The 22,768-nt window shown below is 46.1% G+C and overlaps 1 protein-coding gene across 2 annotated transcripts in view; it reads right to left on the bottom strand.

Annotated features, from left to right (window-relative positions):
- LOC144770306 (ketosamine-3-kinase-like) overlaps positions 1 to 22,768 on the bottom strand; it is a 502,039-nt gene that overhangs the window by 83,006 nt on the left and 396,265 nt on the right. For both annotated transcript variants that reach the window (XM_078654708.1, XM_078654710.1), the window contains exon 4: positions 8,748 to 8,830. In XM_078654708.1, coding sequence (XP_078510834.1) covers positions 8,748 to 8,830 — 83 coding nt within the window. The remainder of the gene's footprint in view (positions 1 to 8,747; positions 8,831 to 22,768) is intronic.

Genomic DNA, 22,768 nt, shown 5'->3' with positions numbered 1-22,768 from the left:
TCTATAACTCCACTCGGGCACAGCACCTCTAGTTCCTCCTTCAACAGTTCTCTAAGAGCTAGGGGAACACTCGTCACTTGGTGCACTCTTGCCAATGCACCGACTTTAAAAATGAAGCATTGTTCAAACTTTTTAGATATCCCAAGTGCTTCGCTAACAACTTTGGAAAGTCACTCAGATTTTTTCGTACTATTATCCTTCATAAGCAAAACCTGTTCCGGAAGACTGGGGCCAATGATTGGTCCTTATACCTGTTGCTGCTTCCAACCTAACAAGGTTTTACCATTCTCTACAACACATACTTTGTTGTAGGTATTTCTATCTTTGTACTCTAGATGCGTCCAGAAATACACCTTCATAGGTAATTTAACTTCACAGCATCTTTCTGGTTCAACATCAAACCCCAGCAAAGTCTTGCCGCCTACATTTTCCCATACAATTTTGTCTGTTATGATAAAGAGAGAATATGAATCCGCCCAAGTATGTATTATCTTACCTTACATCTTGATTAGACAATTTAGGGGATGATACGGGTCACAGATACCATCCACTTCTTTTATAATAGATTTCTCATCTCAAAAAGCTAATACTTCCACACCCTTGTTCTTTTCTATTGTAAGATATTTGCTCTACACACCATTGATAAATGCCCCAATTTCTTCTTTTTAAGCACCTAGCCTTTAAAGCAGGAAGTTGGTAGATAACCCTGTATGCTTAATGCTACCACAGCCATAGCATAATCATTTATCAGAAATATCCAGTGCTTTGTCACTTTTATCTCATTTTCCATTCTTCCCTCTATTGTTGACAATGGCTGGCCTTCCTTCATACTTTGTGCTTCAGTTGAGTGCACAAATCTTCTACTAGTTTGTCCATCATGCAGCTCCTTGAGATATATAGAGAAACGTGTTTTCCATTTTTCTTGCAATGCAGATGGATTTATCTAACAACGGATCCTCCAATGCTTACGCGGATGTCTCATATTCATCTTTGGAGTCTTGAGCCATGTCCGAGATGTCATTTTCTCTCACTGGGGTATATGTTTTTCGTAGTGTCTTTACCATTTTCCTACCTTGAACATCTAGACTATATTTCAGCATGGCAATTTGGCTATGAACACATGATCTCTAATTGCTTCTAGGTATATTTCGAAGGCTTAATGCTAATCCTCCCAACTCATTGATGGTTCCCCAGCTGTTTGTGAAAACATAGGGGGTGATGACACTATTTGCATGGCCATGCTTGAAAAAATTTGAACTTTACGCAAACAAATATGAGTACTAAACAAAATAAATAAAACGTCTGAGAGATAGTTCTTCAAGAAGATGCTAATACTCAATAACTTTGCTAAACAACAAAAGTCATCACCAGTGTCTGAAGTACACCTTTTCTTTTCCGCGTTGTAGTCCATTTTCTTTGATTTTGTTATTATTGCATGTGGGGTCCAGTGGTTGGCTGTCTTTTAGTCTAGTTGAATGTGGCATTTGTAGATGAAGCTTTCTTCCTATGATGTCTGTCGGGAAGTTAGGCTCTGCCTCCAAGATCAAAGGCATGTGGCGCATGCTGTTTTCTGTTTTGCCCGGTAAGAACAAGCTGCTTGTAAGATCCTTTACTTATTCGTAATAAGTATCATCACGCATGGAAGGCTTAATTTTCTTCAACAGGAATCGACTAGACTAAACAAAGAGCCTGCATCAACTGTTGTTGTATGGAATCTGGTCATATGAAGTATTCCAGATTCCATCCAATTGGATAGGCCAGGATGTGACACATTCCCCTTCATCAAGCATAAACAAAATATTGAATAAACAATTTCTTATCTAATACAACAGTTTCCTATGTACATTCAAATGTTCTTTAACACATATTCCTTACCAAATCAACATGTCTAAATTAAACTACATCATTTGTTTCACTTCGAGCTCATGTTCTATTCTATCCTTAACCATAGATATCCCATGAAATAATCCTTACACCAAACAGGTATTTTTCCTAATTTGCATCCCAACGTCCTTGTTTCCTCAATATTTGATGTTATTCCCATATCCACCCATTATGCTACGCCAATTTTTATTTTCCTGGATACACTTTGAATTCTGGTCATCATCTGGGCATAACCATCTGAGAACTTTCACAATTTTGCTCAAATTCCAAATATTTCTATCTGATAACTCTATTACCTGATTACCTACTCTGACTACCTTTATTGGCATCTTGATTCTCCAGTCCCCACCATCCTCCCTTTTTTGCACTTGCACCCAATAATTCTTCCTAATGGCTAGCCCCTGTTCCTTACTATTATTCTTCATATTATCCTGTTCAATCTCCATTGACAATCTCCGTTTGACCTGTCCTTCATCACCCTTTGCTTCGTCTATCAAGTCTAACTTCCACTTCTGATTCAAATAACACAGAGGTTTTCTCTATCTCGTTTTTTCAAAAGGAGATATATATCCCCTTCTTTTCTAAGTGTTCCCATAACTCAATAATAGCTACTAAATGTTTTAATGACAATTCTTTCCATTAATAATAGCCAGCTGTAACCCTTCTTTTAATACTCTGACCAACCTTTGCACAATCCCATTATTATGTGGATAGTAAACTGATTTATGAATGTGTGCAATTACATGATTTCCCAGGAATTACCTAATTTCCCTTGAAACCAGCTGTACTCCATTATCCATTACCAAACAAATAGGAAATCCTTCTCTCTCAAAAATCTCACTCAAAAATTGGATCACCCTTTTTGATGCGACCTGTTGTACCATTTTGAACACTGGTCATTGAGACAGCTTAACAATCAGTACTATAGCATACGTTTGCTTTTTAACAATAGACATAGGTCCTGTAATGTCTAAAGACAGTCTCTCCCTCACTCTAGCAGGCCTCGACATTGGCATTTTTTCATACTTTATCGTTATCCTAGATTTATGGCTGATGGGACACTCAACACATGATTTTTTCATACTTTTTCTTAGATTTATGGCTGATGGGACACTCAACACATGATCTAAATCTTCTCTCAATACATCTATCCACAGCGGGCCACTAAAATACCGATCTAATCCTCCTCCTCCTCATGCTGCTCATACCGGGATGACCCTCATGGGCAATATCTAATATCAAATGTTTCAAACTTCGTAAAACCACTAGGTGCTCTCCACAAATCAAAGTATCATCTTGCTCAGATAATTCACAAACTACATACATGAAAGGCAAGAGTCATTCATCCAAATCTTCCTTCCTTGGCCAAGTTGACATCCAGGTAATTCAATACCTTTTTGATATCACAGTAATTTCACAAGCTGTTTTCTATTGGTTCCCTTGAATACATCCCTTGGATACATTACAAATTGATGCCAACCTCTCCATATCAATATCTTTAATCTTGACATCTTCACAAGCTACAGAAAGCCTTGACAGACAATCTGCTAAAATGTTTTTCACTTCAGGAATATATTCAATCTTAAAGTGAAATTCTTGCAGTTTGTACTGCCATCTGGCAATCTTAGGTGTTGCCTTACCACAACCCTTTGTAGTAAACAAATGTACTAACTGCAGATGATCTGACCTTACTTTGAATTTTGTCCCATACAAGTATATGCAACAATTCCCCACCAGCATGCTAGGGTTTCTTTTTCCAATATTGAATATTTACACTCTGCACTTCTTAATGGTCTTGATGCAAAAGCGATTGTAGCTACTTTATCCTTGTGGTTTTGCATCAATACTGCCCCTATGCCACCATTACTGGCATCCAATACAATGATAGGCTCACATCTTGTGTCAAACAACGCCATGGAGGGACTGAAGCTACTTTAGGCTTTAAGGCATTGAATTTGGATACACAACTCTCATCCCCTTCAAACAATTGATTTTCCTACATAACATTTCTCATATTGACAAAGGTATACATTTGGCGTAATATTCCGCCAACCCAAAAAATGACCTGAGCTGGTCTGTATTTTGTGGTTCAGGAGCTTCTTCTATTGCACTGACCAAACTGTGTTTGGAAGCAACACTATGCTTACTAATATTGTGGTTCAAATAATCCACCAATTCCATAAAAAACTTACACTTCTCTTTTGTAAGAGTCAAACCATTATCATGCAAAATATTCAATACCTTATGTAGAGTTTCTGTATGCTCTTGTTTTGTATTTCCAAAGACCAATATATTGTCCTGGACATTTTGTAGCTCCTTAAAACCCTTTTGCATAACCCTCTGAAAGGCTGAAGATGCTGAGATCAGTCCAAAGAGCACTTTCTTATATCTATATGCCCCTTCAGATGTTATAAATGATGTGTACTGTTTCCTTTCCCCATACAGTGCTATCTGGTGGCATGTACTGGATAGATCTAATTTTGAAAATACTGTTGCCCCTTTCCACATGGCAAACATATCAGCTATATTAGGTGGGGGATGCCGATCCACCCACACACAATCATTCAAGTCTCTTAAGTCAACACATAACTTGACTTTTCCATTGGGTCTGTGTACAACAACCACAGATGACAACCATTCTGAGTATTCTATCTCCTAAGTAATATCCCGGTCACAAAGATTCTTTAACTCCTCCTTTAACCATCTCTCCTAGGTAGAGGTATATTTACAACTTTGTGCACCTTAGGTATGGCGTTTTGTTTTAAAATAATGGTGTGCACAAAGTTCTGCAAATGTCCTAGCTGTGAGGCTAGCACTTTAGGAAACAATGGTTCCCAATTAGTTGTCATATTGTCATCAATTTGCAGAACTAGATCATCATATTCTACCACTTGATCTAGATTATTAGGATCAATGGTGATCATTAAGTCTCTTTACTGAGACCAACCTAGTAAACAAGATCCTTACTTGGCCACATAAACTTTTGTCTCTATGGTTTTGTCTTTAAAACTCAAATCAATAGCAAAATATCCCAATACTTCAATTGATTTGTTACCGTAACCTACTAATTTGATATTAGTGGTGATAATCACCCCAGGAAAATTCCTTTAACCATTCGTCACCTACCAAGGTATGCGAAGCACCAGAGTGTACAATTAACTTTATCTTTTTATGCCTTATGTTAACTATAGAAAAAGGAGCATCTTTAGTTCTCTCATTTTTCTTGTATATACTCAAAACAAATACTTCTTCTTGACAATTTTCAGGGTCACACTTAACTTCTTTTATAAAAATTCCATATTTGTTTATTTACCTCAACCCCACTCTCTCTAGGTGTATTTCTACGTCTACACATCCTAGCATAGTGTCCTTTGGTTCTGCAATATCTACACGATTTTCCTATAGCAGGATACACGTTATCATTAGATAAATATCCTGGTAAACCACATTTAAAGCATACTTATTCCTTCTTGTCGGCAAGTGTTTTCAGTTTTAAATTTTATTTTGTTGCCTATTTTCTCATCAACATTAGCCTTTTTTACTGCTTGGATTTCAGCCGTGTTCTTTTCTGACAATTTTTTCTTACCGAATTTCATCTCCTCAATACGGTGAGCGATATCAATAGCTTGGTTTAACGTCAAATCATTCGCTGATGATAATTTTTCCTGCAACTTAGAATATGCTATCTTGTGTACGTACCATTTGGTCATGCAACATTTGGTCATGAAAAGAAGCGTAGTTACATTTAACTTCTTATATTCCTAAATCGCTCATAAAAGTATCAATGTACTCAATGGGCAATTGACCTCTATTTAAAAACTTGTGTCTTGCCAATACCTATTTGACCTTTTTTATACACAACTTATTCAGTTTTTTTATTGCCATCTCATATACATCAATGTCATCTTCGTCTCCATGTTTTACCACTATCGAAGGCAAATGACTAAGAATACATCTGTCCTCCGCCACAAAAAATATTTTATTATGGTCAGTTTATGTTTGTCAGTATAGTCATCACCCCCAATTGTTACAATATAAGCTTCTAAACCTTCCTTCCACTGTCTCCATTCCAAAATAGGAACACCGAGTGTAGGTAGAAATGGTATAGACCCATGTATTCTATCCATTTTTAAACTGATCAAAAAAACAAATGTACGCTGTGGTGTGCGAATCACCGATGACTTGATGTATATATAATTGATTACTTGTAAAGTACTCCCAGTAAATACCAATAGAATGGGCTTCCTATGATAATGTGCTTCCTATTGATATTAAATCAAGTGTTCCCTGTGGTGTGCGAATCACCGATGTCTTGACATATATACCACTCAACTTGTATGTGCATTGCTGCATAGATATCTTTCACAATACTATAAATCCTTTTTTTCAGTGTTCACAAAGGTTTATACTGATGTGTGAATGACTGAGAGTACTGGACAAAAGTCATCCAACATGGTGTTCTCTCATGATTCTTTAAGTAATTATTTTCAATGTTCACAGTTGTTTATAATGATGTGTGAATCACCGAAGGTTATTGACTGCAGTCATTCACCATGCTGTGCGAATCACCAAAATATCGATGTTCGCTTTCTTGTTACAATGAATTATGGCCGCTATTAATATCCAACATTGAGATAGGAGCAGCGCGTTCTAGTTGTTGACCTTGAGTCAAAAGAAAGCAGCGTGTTCTAGTTGTTAATATTAGAGCGTATATATTGACACTGCCCTGCGGGTGCAGCTCGTGGCAAACTAAGCTTGCGCTCTACTGCAAATACGACAGCTAAGCGCATGCTGTACTAACCAACACCAATCCGGCACCAATTGTCACCAAAATCTGCAAAATATACTTCTCCCTTGTCACAGGCTGGTCTCCGTATTCACGACGTGTTCAGCATGACTTGACCAGAGCGGCATGCACAAGCACTTCACCACCTCACAGGCTCTCAGCAGTGCTCAGCTCCGTGATCTATAAAGTCGCAGAACTCCAGGCTCCTTCTCAGGTCTCCAGTCATAGTAAGATCCTTTACTTATTTGTAATAAGTATCATCACGCATGGAAGGCTTAAAACTTAGTTTATTTTCTTCAACAGGAACCACATTTTGACTAAACCAGGAGCCTGGGTCAACTATTGTTGCATGGAATCTGGAAATATGAAGTATTCAAGATTCCATACAACTAGATTGACCAGGATGTGACACATCACCTACCTCCAACACTACCATCACCAATCCTTGTGAAATATGCATAGCGTTGATGTATTTAACACAGCACACTGAAGTAAAAACAAAGTGTCCAATTCACAAAGGTAAAGTTAGACAAAAGTCTAACTTTATGACCTTCGGTATTCACAAACGGCATTTGCTACTCGTAAATGCCCTTTGTGAATACTGAAAGTCTTAAAGTTCGACTTTCAGTATTCACAAAGGGCATTTACGAGTAGTAAATGCGCTTTGTGAATACCAAAAGTCGTAAAGTTAGATTTTCGTCTAACTTTACCTTTGTGAATCGGGTCCAAAGTGTTAAGCTTTAATCTAAAACAAGACAAAGTAAGAGATAAACTTATAGTTGCTGAACTGCCCAACATAAAACCAGGAAACCTTTCATTAATACCGGCTTCCACTTGACCACATTATGTGATCCTAGATAATTAATCTCTTCAAGGTACATAAATTTCCTTATTCATCACAAGACTACATCGAAATGCATAATGTCAGGGTGTGCGCAGTATGAAAGCAAAAAACTATAATGTTACTACACCTATAGTAACACTTTAGGCCACATTTTGGGACAAAAGTCAACTGACTTTCCTCTTGGTTCACTCATAGCACTGTTTCAGGGCAGTAGGGCTGGGAGCATTAATGTTTCTAAGTTCGGTTTTAGAGTCTATCACTTCTAACAACTGTCATTCAATGCGCAGTGATATAATTTAAAACCCTAAAAAGAAAATGTGCTACAATGGTTGCAGTATAACGAAATACACTTTTTCTGAATTTTGAAGAGCCATTAATATGACCTGCACTCTCTAGGCCAAGCAACAGCAGACCTCTCGCCTCAATTCCCTCTGAAGATCAGCACTGCTGATGGCGACCCTACAGGAGACAAGAACAAATCAAATGCAAAACAAATGGCTTTGAGACGAGCGCAACCTGACTGGGCTCACTTTAAAACGGTTTATTTTGCATGGTTCGTTTTTGAAGCGGTTCCGGCAGGAAACATAGATGGCCCCCAGCAACCAAACTGGCCCCCACCAGCAGTAAAACCAGCCAACACCTTCCCAACTTTACGCAGAATCGACCAGTGCCCAATAGAGCCACTCCAGGCCTGGTTTGTGTGTCAAACCCAAGTTCATTAATGCAGTGGTGGCTTATCCGCTAAGTCGTGGAAGCGTCAACCCACTGCCTTGCAGCAGTGAAATAAAGGAAAAATAAAATGATAATAACTTGATGGGTGTTATCATTTTATTGGTTCCGGCCGCTGCAGTTTTTTTTTTGGGGGGGGGGGGGGGGGTACTCTGCTCACAGAAGAGCAGAGGGAGTTGCGGTGGGCCCTCTGTGAGTGCACATTATTGTTTGGCCAGCCGTCTTGGGCCTGTCAAACAGTCATACGCACTTTGCATGTTCTCCACAGAGGCTGCAGGACAGCCTGAGTGGAGAACATGCCCAGGCTCCCTTTCCCAGGCTGAACGCCAAACCACGGTGCTTCCCGTTCCTGGCTGGGAGAGACGCAGCAAGAAGAGAGAGGAGAGAGGCAAGAGCAGGTAAGTTTTTATTTTCTTCTTTTTTTTACACCCTCCTGACCCGCCGCCCTGCCAACCCCGATCTGTGCCAGCTGTCACTGCATTAATGGCTTGTTAACGCACCTACCTGGGGGATGTATCCACAGCAGGTGACGGTAGAAAACCCATACTTCTCTACACACTGGAGCTTCGACTGCCCTGCGCCCATGCCTGTTAAAACATAAAATAAAATCATAGACAGCAAGTGACAAAAGCGTCAAGACATTTCTGAATAAATAATGTGCTGCAAATTGTCCAAGTCCAAAATACTATGGCCTGCCGTGGACACCACACATGCATTTGTTTTTTATTTTGTTTTAATGTTTGTCGTGGCTGATTTTTAGAGAAAACATTTTTGTCAGCTAACAGCCGAGTAATTAATTACTCAAGCTTTATGGTTCTAAGCTGTTATAATCCTTCACGTGATGATTAAAGTCATATGGGGGTATAAATAAGAGCACAATGACCGAAAAGAAATTTGCACTCATCGGTGTAACAGAATGTGTTGGCGCCTGGCTATGTTGTCTTGCAAAATTTTTCCATAATATTCACAGGTCTTAAAATGCTGTACATAAATCTAATTGATAGGTTGTTTAAAAAAGATGGTTTCATGTTTTTACTACATTTTATTTTTTACATTTTTATTCAATATGTTCTTGAGTTTTCCATTTTCTTTCTCAACTAAAAAATAAAATGTAAAACATGAATGCAAATGACTACATGCACTGGTTGCGATATACATTCATTTTTTTGTTTTTGGTTTTTGGAAGACCTTTATTTTGCACAAGTTTGCCATCATACAGTTTACATTTCACGGCGCACAGGGGCCAGCCGAGCAGAGAATAATCAGGTAAATCTGTAACTGGATGACACAGCCATTTAGCCGACAACCCGGGGGTCCGGCGGCGAATCTTATGAAAATGCATTTGCAGTCATCTGGTATCTAGCTGAATAAGTGACAGATCTGTGATTTTGTCTTTTGTTGTCAAGAAGAACATTGCAGTTTTCATCCAGCATTAGTGCCATTATGGTAATCGCCTAAGTCCCCACAGATAGCCTAGGAAGCAGCTGAGATTAGTCAATAGTGGGGGGGGGATTGTCGATAAATGTTTCACCAGAATCGTGTTCGTAATGCTTACGTGGGTGTGGTAAAATGTGTAGTGGTATAGCTCACTGAGGCATAGGATCAAGCGTTTATGTTCGGCGGAGCTAGTCTGCAGCCGTTTTGATTAAGGCCCGGATATCCAGCAGTGTGGTGCATGTGTATCTCCCCAGTGTTGTTATCGGGAGGTCGCAAAGGTTGAGGCGGTGGCCAGTATACGGCGCAACATGTCCTTGGCTAATGTGTGTGAGGTTGAATACGAGTTCACACCTCTTGTAGTTTGTAAGCGTTATCGTATCTCTGTAGTCGGTGGGTAGCATGAGTTCAATAAGGTATTGCTTCGTGTTAATGACATGATGCATCCGTTGTCTTCGTTTGAAATAAGAAAGGGGCCTGGTCAGGGAACATGACCAGCAAACAAACCGTTCCCTATGCCTATGCAATGGCGGGGAAAACCTGGGGTCGGGAAAGCAACTGAGGTCAAGGGGGGTGGAGGGAGATCATCATGGGCTCTTGTGGGGAGCAGCAGCTGCGAGGCGAGGCATGGTAGGGCATCCTGCAGTGTGAAGGGAGAAATGGGGGGGTGGGTTTCCGGGTTGGAGCTGTTAGGTGTTGCCTGTGGTGCACAGTCAGAGTGCGAGCTAATGCTCCGCGGGGCGCGGATGCAGCCCATTGGCTTGGTGATTGCTCTTCTGTATGAGGGGGGATCGTTCCCCTGTTAGCATCTGTAGTCGGCGTGGGCGTAGGCAGGCTGAGGCGAGGGTAGTGGTATGTGCGCAGCGCGGTGAGAGCGTCAGGTGCACGGCGGAGGAGTACAAGTGTCTGTATCTGCTAGGGTAGGGCGGAAGGCCGGAAGTGGTGAGGGGGTGGGGGAGAGGGGCGTAGTGTAGTGATCACTCTTAATGTTGCTTGACATCGTAATGACGACGATACCCGTTATCTCAAGTCGTCCCCTGCTCCTGGCAGGCTTGCTGGAATGCTTTAAGGAGGTCATCCCAGAGCTGAGCAATAGGGAATTTTCGGAGTCCCGCAGTTTCCTCCCGGAGGAGCACCGTGCTTTCCGCCCGTGCCCAGTTGGTAAAGGAGGCGCGCCAGTGTCGAGTGTGTGGGGGGGTCGCGACCTTCCAGTGCTTAGTGAGCAGGCGTTTGGCCGTTATGAGTCCCATGTCCCAGAAGCGCGTCTGCACTTTGTTAAGTTTCGTGCACTGGTACAGTCCCAGGATGCATGCCTCCCACGTGCGTGGTATCTGCTCGTCAGTGCTACTTGTGAGTAGCGTTATGACTTCGTCCCAGTACATTCGTATGTCAGGGCAGTGCCACAGCATGTGCAAAAGGTCTGCTCCAGTCAGAGAGCAGCGTCGACAAGCGGCATCAGTGGTTGAAAAATATCTATTTATTTTGTCGGGCGTGAGATAAGCTCGGTGCAGTATGTAGAATTGAATAATTTTGAAGCGGGGGTTGCGTGGGATATTCGTCGGTCCGGCTAAGATCATCGCCCATTCCTTATCAGTCCAGCCCCTTCCCCTGTCCGTTGCCCACTTTTCCCGCAGCGGCAGCGTGGACGGTTGCGAGTGTGTCTGTAGGGCCTGCGCCAGCCAGTGGATGACGTGTGAGCCGTTACCCATATCGTGCAGATACTGCATGAAGCTGTGCATCGACAGTTCCTCGGTCACGTCGCCCCAGGAAGCAGTAAGCGTGCGCAAGAGAGTTGCGTGTAGTAGGAACTGACCAGCTGGGAGTTCCGTGCTAGCAGCCAGGTCCATGAAAGTGAGCAGTTCCCCGTCTGCATACAGGTCACCCAGGGTGTCCACCCCTGCCCGTGTCCAGCTGGCCAAGCGAGCCTCAGTCAGTGCGCCCGTCGGTCCGGGAGTGCCCAGAAGGGGTAGTATCGGGGCATATGGTGTCGTTGCCCGGGTGAGTCGTAGACATCGCAGGAAGCATTTGCGCGCCACCGCTAGGTGCAGCTGGGAGGGGCAGGGAGTTCGAGTTATCGGGTGGAACAGCGTGCAAATTTGTGCTTGCGTCCAGGCAGCAGTGTCCGAGGCAGTATCTTCGAGATGGTTGCCGCTGAGCCACCCCGTTACCCATTGCATCTGTGCCGAGAGGTAGTACAGCTCCATGCTGGGAACCGCCAGGCCTCCCGATTCAGTGGGCATGTATAGCTTGGTCAGCGCCACACGGGGCCGGCCCGCATTCCAGATGAGACTACGCAGCAGAATCTCCAGACCGTGAAATATTTTATTGGGCACATACGTGGGAATATTGGCGAAATAGTACAGCAGTCTAGGCAGCACTATCATTTTGGTCAGTGCTATACGACTCGGCACGTTGAGGGGTAGGGTGTTCCAGAATCCGATTTGCGCCCTAACTGAGGCGATTGTCCGCAGGAGATTCCCCTCCAGGATGTCTATTGGGTCCCGATATATTCGTATCCCTAGGTAGCGGAACGTAGTGGGGTACCATTGCAATCTACCTCCGCCCAGGTGGATGTCGCATTCGGGCGTATCCGGGCTAAAGGAATAAGCCCCCGATTTGGACCAATTAACTCGTAGCCCTGACATCTCTTTGAAGGTTTGGAAGACGTCAGTTAGGGAGGCAGGGATGTCGGTTATGTCTCTAATGTACAGCAGTAAGTCGTCTGCGTACAGCGACACTGCGTGCAGGCCATCCGCCAGTGGAATCCCCCATTCAGGTCCCTGGGTTCTGAGGATGGTGGCCAGGGGCACCATGGCCAAGGAAAACAGTAAAGGCGACAAGGGGCAGCCTTGTCTAGTGCCCCTTCGCACCCGGATGGAGCCTCCCCCTAGTTGGTACTTCTCCGTAACTGCTCTCAGGTACGGCCACTCAACCGAGTCAAAGGCCTTCTCTAGATCTAGTATCAGGCATCCTGCTCTGGGCCACTGCTGGGTAGAATATTCTTGTATCCGGAAAAGGCGGCGGATATTGTGGGAGGTGTGGCGCGTCGGGACAAAGCCGTTCTGGTCCTGGTGAACCAGGCGGGGCACATAGGGGGCCAGTCTCCGGGCTAACGTGGAGGTCAGTATTTTGTAGTCTGTATTTAACAGTGCCAGGGGGCGGTAAGAGCCCATCCGTGTACTGTCCTTGTCAGGTTTGGGGATGTAAATCAGGGTGGCCTCATTTAACGTTGGGGGTAAGGCTGCATCCTCCACCGCTGCAGCGTACATTTTCAGAAGTTCTGAGATGAGGATATCTGAGCCTGCCTTGTAAAATTTGGCTGGGAGCCCATCTGGGCCCGGGGATTTGCCGTTAGACAAGTTAAATATTGCTTCGCGGACCTCATCAGGCTCGAGCGAGGCTCCCAGTTCGTCTTGTTGCGCAGCAGTCAGCTGTGGCATCTGCAGAGGGGAGAGGTAGTCAATAATGTCCGGGTGGGGGTGTGGTAATCGGGAGCGATATAATGCATCATAGTGGGTGGTGAACGCGTCATGTATCTGGTGCTGCAAATACAATAGGCCCCTCCCTTCTACGTGTATTGCTGCCACTGGGGTCGAGCGAGTTTCTTGTGAAATCAGCCAGGCCAGTAGCCTGCCAGGTCTGTCACTCAGGTGGTGCGTCCTCGCCGAATGTGCAGCATAGTTGATGTTGCGGAGTCGCTCCAGCAGGCGTGCGTGTTCTGTGTGCGCCTCTTGCAGCGAGTCAGCACCACCCCCAATAGCCTCCTCCTCCCTGTCGAGCAGGTCAGATTCCAGCCTAGTCAATTCGCCCTCTAGTTGGTGCCTCATGTGGCCCTGCGTCCTCAAACAGTGACCTCGGATCACTACCTTGAAGGCGTCCCATTCTACCTGGGTGGAGGACGCCGTGCCTGCGTTGTCCTCAAAGTACTGAGCAGCGCGTGTGAGGAGGGAATCGCGGAAAGCCGCGTCAAGTAGCAGCGCAGGCTGTAGTCGCCAGGTGGGTACGGGGGGGCGCGGGTTTTCCCAAGCTATGGATAAAAAGTGTGGGTTATGGTCCGAGTGCGTGCGGCCCATGTAGTGCGTGTCTGTTACAAGGGGTAGGAGTTCGGTAGACGCCATGAATCTGTCTAGGCGGACATGCAAGTCGTGAGCGCCTGAGTAATAGGAGTAGACCCGTGTCCCAGGGTTGTGCGATCTCCAAACATCATGGAGGTCCCACTGCGCGGCCCATTCTAGCAGTGCTTTGTGGCACATCGCGTAGGTGCGCCGATGGGGGGCGGGGAGGGGCGGTCTAGTGTTGTATCTAGTGTGCAGTTGTAATCGCCACCCAGTAACCATGGAGCCGCGTGCCAGGTCGCCATTATCGTGGAGAGGCGCGCCAGGAAGCCTTCCTGCTCAGTGTTTGGGGAATATAGGGACACTAGTACTACTTGTTGCCCATCTAGCCTGCCTTGTGCGGCAACAAACCTGCCCTCCTGGTCTATTGTAGTATCTGTGACTGTCCAGGGGGTCCCAGGGTAGACCCATATCAGTGTGCCGCGTGCATATGAGGAGTAGACTGTAGCATAGAGTTGTCCGCGCCATCTGCGGTGAAGTGCTTGAACCTCTGCCTTGTTCAAGTGTGTTTCCTGGAGCAGTGCTATGCTTATCTTGTGTCGCTTTAAGTACGAGTAAATTTGGTAACGCCTAGCTGGTGTGTGCATTCCCCTGACATTCCAGGTGCATATTCGTATCTCAGCCATAGCTTCCGTGTGTGCAAGCTCCTCCCGCCCCCGCGCGTGTCAAATCCTCAAGCATGGCTCCCCACCGAGCCCAGGGTCCCATCCCCATCGCAAAATTGCTCCAATTTCTCAGCACAAAATGTAATGATCTCCAGTGGTATAGGAGGGTAGTGAAAAAGAGGAGAACATATAGCCTCAACATGGCAACATAATCAAAAATGCCAAAAGGTCGGCTGCACAACATGTCGCCGTCCAAATACTCGAATGAGCTCGTAAACTATACAGTTCTAGGGGGTATCGTGTGACTTATGTTGTAACAATAGCAATTACGGTGTAGTCCATGGGGAGTGCGGCATCCCTCCAGGGTGGGGCGGAGAGGCCGTTGCTGTCTGGCAGATGCCCAGTCCCTGTCGCCCAGTGCGACGCCAGCGGCGCTCCCAAGCTTCGAGAGGTGGGGGCAAGGCTTCCGGGGGAGATCCCCCTCCTCGAACGGCCTAGGTAGTGGCAGTTGGCATGTACATTGCTACAGTTTAAGTGATTATTTCGTGTCAGTGGGTGGCTGAGCCGTGTGTAAGTAGTGTTCACAGTACCTGGCTGGAGCCCAGTGTCCCAAGGTGGGCAGAACCCAGTAGCACGCAGCTGTGCAGTTCGTTCACTGTGAGGAGGGTCTATGGGGAACTTGCGTGGCCGTGTCAGCTTCGTGCTATAGGGGCAGGAATCTACGTGGTCCAGTTCAGCCAAATAGGTCGGCAGTTTGCGGTGTGATGTCCAGGAGGTCTTCAGTGTGTTGAGAATCCGGTAAGCCATAGATCGCCTCGTCGTCGCTCGGTAGAGGTGTCGGGCTGGTGTTCGGGGCAGGGGACTGAGCCGGAGAGCTGCTGATTTCCGCTACCCTGCGGAGAGCATCTTGTTGTTCTTGTAGCATCACATTTGTGGATGGAGAGTGAGCCGGCGATTCTCGAGTGTGGGGGGGCGTGGAGCCCTGCGTCGGCGGCGCCTCCGTGGTCCACGTGTGTGTTCCGTGGTAGCAGTCCCCTGTGCTCGCCTAGGTACGTCAGGCATGTTCTCATCAAGCCAGGCCTCGACCTCATCAGGGTTCATGAAGAAGTGTGTCCTATCTTTTGCCACTACCCGTAGCTTGGCGGGGAAGAGCAGCGAGTATTTAAGTCCGGCTTGTCGCAGTCTTCTTTTCACTGCCAGGAAGGAGTGTCTTTGCCTTTGCACTTGCACGGTGTAGTCTGGAAAGAACATCACAGTGGCGTTGTCAATCCGGATCTCACCTAGCTTCCTGGCTTCCCGCAAGATCGCATCGCGGTCTCTGTAGTTTAGGACCCGTAGGATGAGAGGCCTGGGGTTGGAGCCAGCGGAGAGGGGTTTCGTGGGCACTCGGTGGGCACGTTCCACCACAAAGTGGGGCGATAGCGTGTCCTCTGGCAGTAGTTCTCGTAGCCAGTCTTCCACTCTCTGCGTGGGGTCCATCCCCTCCCATTTTTCCAGAATGCCCACCAGGAGGATATTGTTTCTCCGTGCCTGCCCTTCTGCGTCCTCAGCGCGGTCCTCCAAGAATTCTACCCGGTTAAGGACATCTTGTATGTGTTTGTCCGACTGGGTCACCTTTGGTTCCAGCGTTGCCATCGTACTCTCTAGAGTTGTGGTGCGATCTTGCAGCTTTTTGTGGTCAGCTCTGAGGTGGGTTAGGTCTATTGCCACACTGTCAATTCTGGTTTCCAGGGAGGTGCGGGTCTGTTGAAGGGATTCCTCCATTCTTTCCATGGCTGCCAGGACAGAGTCTAGTTTTGACGCCACATGGTCAGCATCCATCTTGGATGTCGTCTTCGTCGTCTTCCCTTTCGCCGATGCACTCCCCGTTCCGGTACGTGTCATCACCCCTCCAGACATGGGGCAGGTGGTGTGTGCAGGCAGTGTCAGTATCAAGGCCTGTGTCTTTCCGAGAGAGCACAGGGGAGCAGACGAACCGCGGGATCACGTCTGTGGCGTTGCAAGCGGTCCAAAATGCCAGTGCGCCACGTGGCACCCACGGTGTCGCTTTCTCAGTGCTGCCGCCCCAGCCTGGGGCACTCCGCCTCCGTCCCCCGTAAGGTCAGTTCCACCGTCCGTAATGTTTCCACTGTTCCAAGCCTTCACCCTCAGGGGGTCGCAAAGTATCGCCCTGCGTCGGAGGGAGATCCTCCCACCTGCGGCGTGTATCAGAGCAGTCCCTACTGTGAGGGTTTGTGTGATGCAGAGGTAAGGTTTGCTCCAGTAAGTCTCAGGCTCCCTCCGGGGGGTGGGTAGGGGGGTGACCCCTATTCAAATATCCCGATGCCACCTCGGTTTACTCCTGAGCGGCATGCGATTGGCGTCCGTCCGCCACAGCGCCAGCCGCGCCAGTCAGTAAGAAATTAGCGACACTCGGGTATGAGGTGGGCACGCTCCGCTAGCCCACGTGGTCTCTCCGACACCCTCAGTTCCCATGAGGTAGCCCCGCGATGTATGTGACACTCAGGTGTGCAGGTCAGGTGGCACAGCGGTTCGCAAGATGCAGCGGGTTGGGGCGCCAGTCCGACCCAGGGAGCAGGGGATCTCCAACCGCCCCCGATTGTATTCCAGGTCCCACCAGAGCTGTCGTCGCCGCCAAGGCGTCTCCCGGGGTAGCGCTGTCGCAGGCGTGTGGAGGCGCGGATGGTCGCAGTGGGCGGCCGCGCCCCGCCAATGTCCCCGTGGCCGCTGAGGCCCTGTAGGCTGCGGTCCGCGGCCCTCAGTGCACAGCTCCCTCTATGGGGGGGGTCAGGGGGTCCCCCGAGCCAACAACTCACTGTGTCACCGCTGGGTCTCTCAGGTCTCAGCGTCTCCGTGGGCGGGCCGCGCCTCCCGGTTCAGGTCTCCGGCTGGCGATGTCGGAGGGAGACAGCATGCAGTGGGGCAGGGGGGGAGGAAGAAGGCTCCGCTCACTCCTCGGCACCGTCGCCCTGCCCCCGTGTCCCGGCTCGGGTAGTGTCTCTGTGGGCTAGGTGCTCGCCCTCTCGCCTCCGCACCTCTCCAGTCCCGCCCCCACCGGTTCCGATCTGCACAGGATCACGGGCGCCTCCGGCCCGTCGTCACTCCCACTGATACTCTCCAGGGCCAGGGACATAGGGGCGACAGCCAGGGCAGCAGGTAGGGCCGAGCCAGACTTCTCTGGGGACGATCTAGCCGCCGCCGTCTATTCCCGCCAGTCACAGAGGCATCTCTTGTAGGCCGCAGCGCGAGGCCCGGCAGCCCTCCAGAAGCCGAGGCCTCACATGGTCGCGTCCCCCAGCAGCGCCGCAGTCAGGCCGGCCTTAATGTCGCCACAGGCCCCGGTGCGGGGCTCCGCGACCGATCGTCGCAAGAATCGGCCTGTGCGTGGGCAAGGATTGCGGGCAGGTCCGCCATCAGTTTCAGGCCAAAGAGGATATTCTTGGCCGGAGAAATGACCCGGGGTAGGGGAGCTCAGGCAGGAGCTCTACCCAGGCACGTCTTCCTCCATTGCGTGTTAAGCCACGCCCCCCTGGTTGCGATATACATTCATGATGGCTGTTTCTAGTCATGAATAATAGATGCTGATGCAGCCAGCTCTTCGCAGAGGGCCATACGTTCACTGATACGCTGACTAGCCTAAATTAGCTCACCGGGATAGATATTCTGTGCGCTTTACAGAGCACCATTGAGCGTTTTGAGCACTACAATGCATTCCTGCATATCTGCATTCCTGCGTGTCTCCAATAGGAAACTTAAAGGGATTTAAAGGGCTTTGCTACGCACAACCAGTGCTTTAAGTGGGAAAAAATTACTGCAGGTACTCATTAAAATGAGCTAGAGGTGTGGCAAGTGGGCGGGGCTGTGGGCGGGGCTAAGGTCAAGACATAATGATGCTTCATGACTTCTATACCAGTTGTCGCACATATCAAAACACAACAGAAATGCATTTATGTAAACAAAATAGGTTAAATCATTACACAAAATGAAAGACAAAGAGGATATGTTAACATTTCCTTGTTTTGTAATATTGCAAATTCTTAATGTCAAATCATTGTTTGTTATTGTTTGGCACAATGCTATATATTCTCAAACGTGCACACATACAGAAACAAACAAGCAGACGTACGCAAAAGCACTCCACCATGCAAAGGAGACAATGCTGAATAGTCAGCAGAGGATGAGCTCAGGACTACAGAAGCGCCTTGGTTGTCAGAGACAGCTTCTTCTCGGACAGCCTAGTGCTCACCAGCACTATCAGCCAATGAGCCTACCAGTAGCTAAATACCGATACTAGCAGATAATACATAAGGAGTGCCGGTACTCAGTATCTGTAAGTATCGTCCCATTTATAGCATTGTCTCTGCCCTTTTCACTACGTCAGGCTCCTCCTGTCTATTGCTGGTTCAGTGTCTTTACATCCACATCTCATCTCCGTTCTCGATTCACCTCTCATTTTTACCTAGCCTCTAACCTTCTCTCCGTGGTTATGCCCATCGTACTCCCACCTATCGCTTACTCTCTCCACCAGTCTCTTACATTTTGTCACTATTTTTCCCCACTTGCCTCCTCTTCTCCACTCCATGATGTAGGCAAACCCTAAATTTGCCACCTGGCCTATATTTTGTTGTGCTATATTTAATTATTTGTATTGATAGGGCATACTTACTGTAAGGCCTGTATTTTTAAATAAAGGCTTTAAAAAAAAACCCTTGCTAAATCAGGATTGATATTTTTACCAGTAAATAAAAGCATAAATCATTTAATCACTTCAAAAGTATTTGCAAGCTGCGAAAGTGTTTGCCTGAGCACGCACCGACGCAGCTCTGCAAATTCTGCAAGGCAATGTTTTAAACTAAATTTCAGGCTAAAGGTTATTTAATTCTCTTGATCAGACTGCTGCCCAGCATTAAAAGAGAAAATTTCGTGAAATCGCGTGTGGTTCATCAATAGTTAAACCAGTTACTTCAAGAAAAACAGAAGATTTTTTACTTTACACAAATTTATGTTAAAATACCATTTCTAAGCACTCATTTCAGAATTGAACAAATATCTATTATTTTTATTGGAAAAAGTGGCAATCCTAACTTCAGCTGTCACCACACTTTTTTACATTCCTCCCCCCTTTCCTTCTATGTTTATCTCATTTTTCTCCCAACCAGATTCATTACCAGTTGTCACAGGAGATCATTCTTGGGTGCTGCAGCGGGCCCTGCTATTCATTGCTCTTTGGGCAGGGCTGCCTTCACACCCAGGGATCCCTCCCGGTTATCATGAAAATGCAGCCATTAGTGTTGGAGGGGCACAGTCGTAGGCTGTGGGTGGAGTGTGCAGAGTGGAACACCGGGGTGGTAGAAGAAGGAAAGACGCTGCCGTGTTTTCGGGCCCGATACTACACAAATCAAGCCTCAGGTCGGCAGTGCTGAAAAGGCTCACCCCCCTGCAAACTGGAGTTTGGTAAAATGCACACCAGATTCTCACAGCAGTGTGAAATATTGTGCATATAATGATGTTTGCCATCAACTCCTGTACAATGTTTATTTGTTATTCACAGATCTCCTGAAGAACGGACTATGTCCCGAAATGCATTGGCATTGAAGACAAACATGGTCCGAATGTACTGCTTTGTATTTTTGTATATTCTATAGTTGTGGAGTCAGTTGTACTCTTTAATGTCATTGTCAACATATGAAATGTTTTTCAATTTCAAGTGTGGACAAAAAAATGGTGACAAGAGATTTGTAGAATAATTATTATTTAGAGGAGGATATTAATTGTTTGTAATATATTGTTTGTTGTGCACACTGTGTTCAAGTCTCGCTAGGTGACTATGCAGCAAGATTATTATAAGCCAGCATTTCATCTATCAGTAAAAGAATGAAACAGTGGATAAAGATCAAATAGGATTTTAATAGTCACTAATTATCAAAAGTGTTTAACATGCTTCTTAATCCTGCACCTTTAATCCAAGCACATAAACCTGGGGGAAACAAGAAGAAATATAAACACTATTTTAGTGACATCCCTAAACAACAGAACTGAAGCAGAATAATCTTCGATCAGTCTTTCTTGATTATACCTTGTATAACTCAGTGGTCGAAGTGGGGGGAAAAAAGTAGGGGAACTGTGGGTGGAGCATCAGGAGGCGGGAATAACCAGAGGATTGGGTCAGTGGGAGGAGTCAGAGGTGAGGCTAAAAAGAGCAAAACATACCGATTCTTAGTATATTTGGCATCCACAACCAATGGATACACGTTTATTTGAGGTTTAATACATTAGTTAATGACATTAAAATACATTTACAACATGGGATACATTTTCAATCACGGAATGTCCCAAATACGCTTATAAGAGGAACCCGGTGCCGTTTGTCACCGTGCCATGCGTGTTTTTTCATCACTTCTCCCTTTTCCTAACCATTTGTAAACATAAAATTTGGGAGTAAATTCTATGACAGGAGGACCCACATGTTGGGGAGCACTGTTGAGTAAATCATTCAGTGCCCCTCTGTCAATGCAAAATTGTAGTCCTACATTTTTTATGTGCTTCACGCAACATGTAATGAAGCCAGCATTAGATGCCTTCTGTTTTCCTGTTATTGTATCTAGAAATAGCACTAAAAAATGAATATATACATCTAAAACAACCCAGACCTGTTGGTTTTGCAGATGCTTTTAGCATTATCAGATAAATGAGGTACAATTTTTATATTAGTAGTTTGTGTAATTACTACTCAAGTTAGTTAGCAATGAGAATTGCAAATGCATCAATTCTGAGATTATGAGACTCAAACAGTGGTAGAGTCAGAAATAGGTAGTATTCCTCAGATTGTCTCAATCAGTTAATTTCTCCCCTTGTGACTACCATCCTCTGCAATCACTTTTAGACACCTTCATCCTTTGGCTCTCCAAAAGCACTGTAGGTGTCCAGAAATACCACCCAACAGAAACTGCGTGAGGAAGGTCAAACATGAATGGCAAAATATCCTAATTTGCAAATGTTTTCCACATAATTATAGCTCTGCCATATTATCCACATAATACATCATCGGCCGCATAATCTGATGGTTCTAACAAAAAAATTGTATGTAGCTCAAATCACGTGACTTGTGTTGCGGTGAAGTAGAAAGCCCTTTACAAAGGCTGACTGGTCACTGTTCTCACTGCTGCACTTGTATGTTAAACTGGTATTATTGAGGGGAAAGCTTTGCAGAGACTGTAGGATGTGTAAAAAAGTATAAATAATAAAGTATCAGAAAATGTACCTCACCTTACGCTGCAGCCTTTCTTTGCTGCATAATTTAGCCAACACTGCAGCATCATTTTGTCCTCCAAAGGAACCCCTTTCTGTAGCTGCATAACATCCTTTCTGTCTGACAGGACAGGAGCCTCTGATAATTAGATCTATGAAGCTGGTTTTACAGGAGCTCACAATTTGCAGGTGACGCTCATTTCGAGATATAATAGTTTAATTCTGCTTTAGTCAGTTACTCCTATAATCAGGGGCCATCTGGTTTTACCACTTGTGCACTTGCTTTACGTCTCGCTGACATCTGCATGTACTGCAGTGTTCACTTAACTATTGTTGTAAATGCTAGTTTACATCACTGACACCTTTCCACTCAGGGCTTTGTGTACTTTTCAAGGCACACATTTTGTGCAGCGATTCAGAATTAATACAGTCATTTAAGCCCTGCACTCAGCAACAAGGCCTAAACAAAGGCCTAAAAGACACTGCGGCATTCTCACCATGAACTGAAGTGAGAATGCACAATGGCCATAAAATCACCTTCTTTCAGCCTCCCCCATGTAGGCTCCTGGCTATTCACACTTTCCCATTGTCCCCATAACCTGAAGGTGATGGCCCGGCAGGGGATGACGCTACTTCTGGCCAGGCAGGCCCTACAAAGCAGGAGGTGAAACCAGACTGACCCAAAGGCCAGAGCAACACCGAGCTCCCAGCTTCAAATTACAGAGGGTCGGGAGAGAGCCTCATTACAGTGGCCTGGCGAAGAGAGTAGGTATAGTGTACCAGTTTACAGAGGCTAAAAAACACGGCCCATAGGTGCCCCTGAATCACCGGCCCGTCGTCCCATGCCCGACTGATCACCCAATCCGACGCTGTGAGGTGTAAATCACACTTTAGGAGCAGGGCCAGTAAAGGTTATCGTTTTCGCGTGATGATTTATTGCTCCCACAGTGTTGCTTTGCAGGCCCCTGCCCCAAGACACAGAGGGGAAGAGGGAGGAGGTTGTGCCAACTGCAGACGCCTACATTAATGTTCAACACACAGGGCTCCACGATCATGCAATATTTTTTTAATTTGGACCTTTTCTGCCGTCCTGGGACGCATTTTTAAGATACAGAAGTAGGGG

This window comes from Lissotriton helveticus, chromosome 7, assembly GCF_964261635.1.
Source record: "Lissotriton helveticus chromosome 7, aLisHel1.1, whole genome shotgun sequence".
NCBI lineage: Eukaryota > Metazoa > Chordata > Amphibia > Caudata > Salamandridae > Lissotriton > Lissotriton helveticus.
This window is presented reverse-complemented; position numbering and strand designations above follow the sequence as displayed.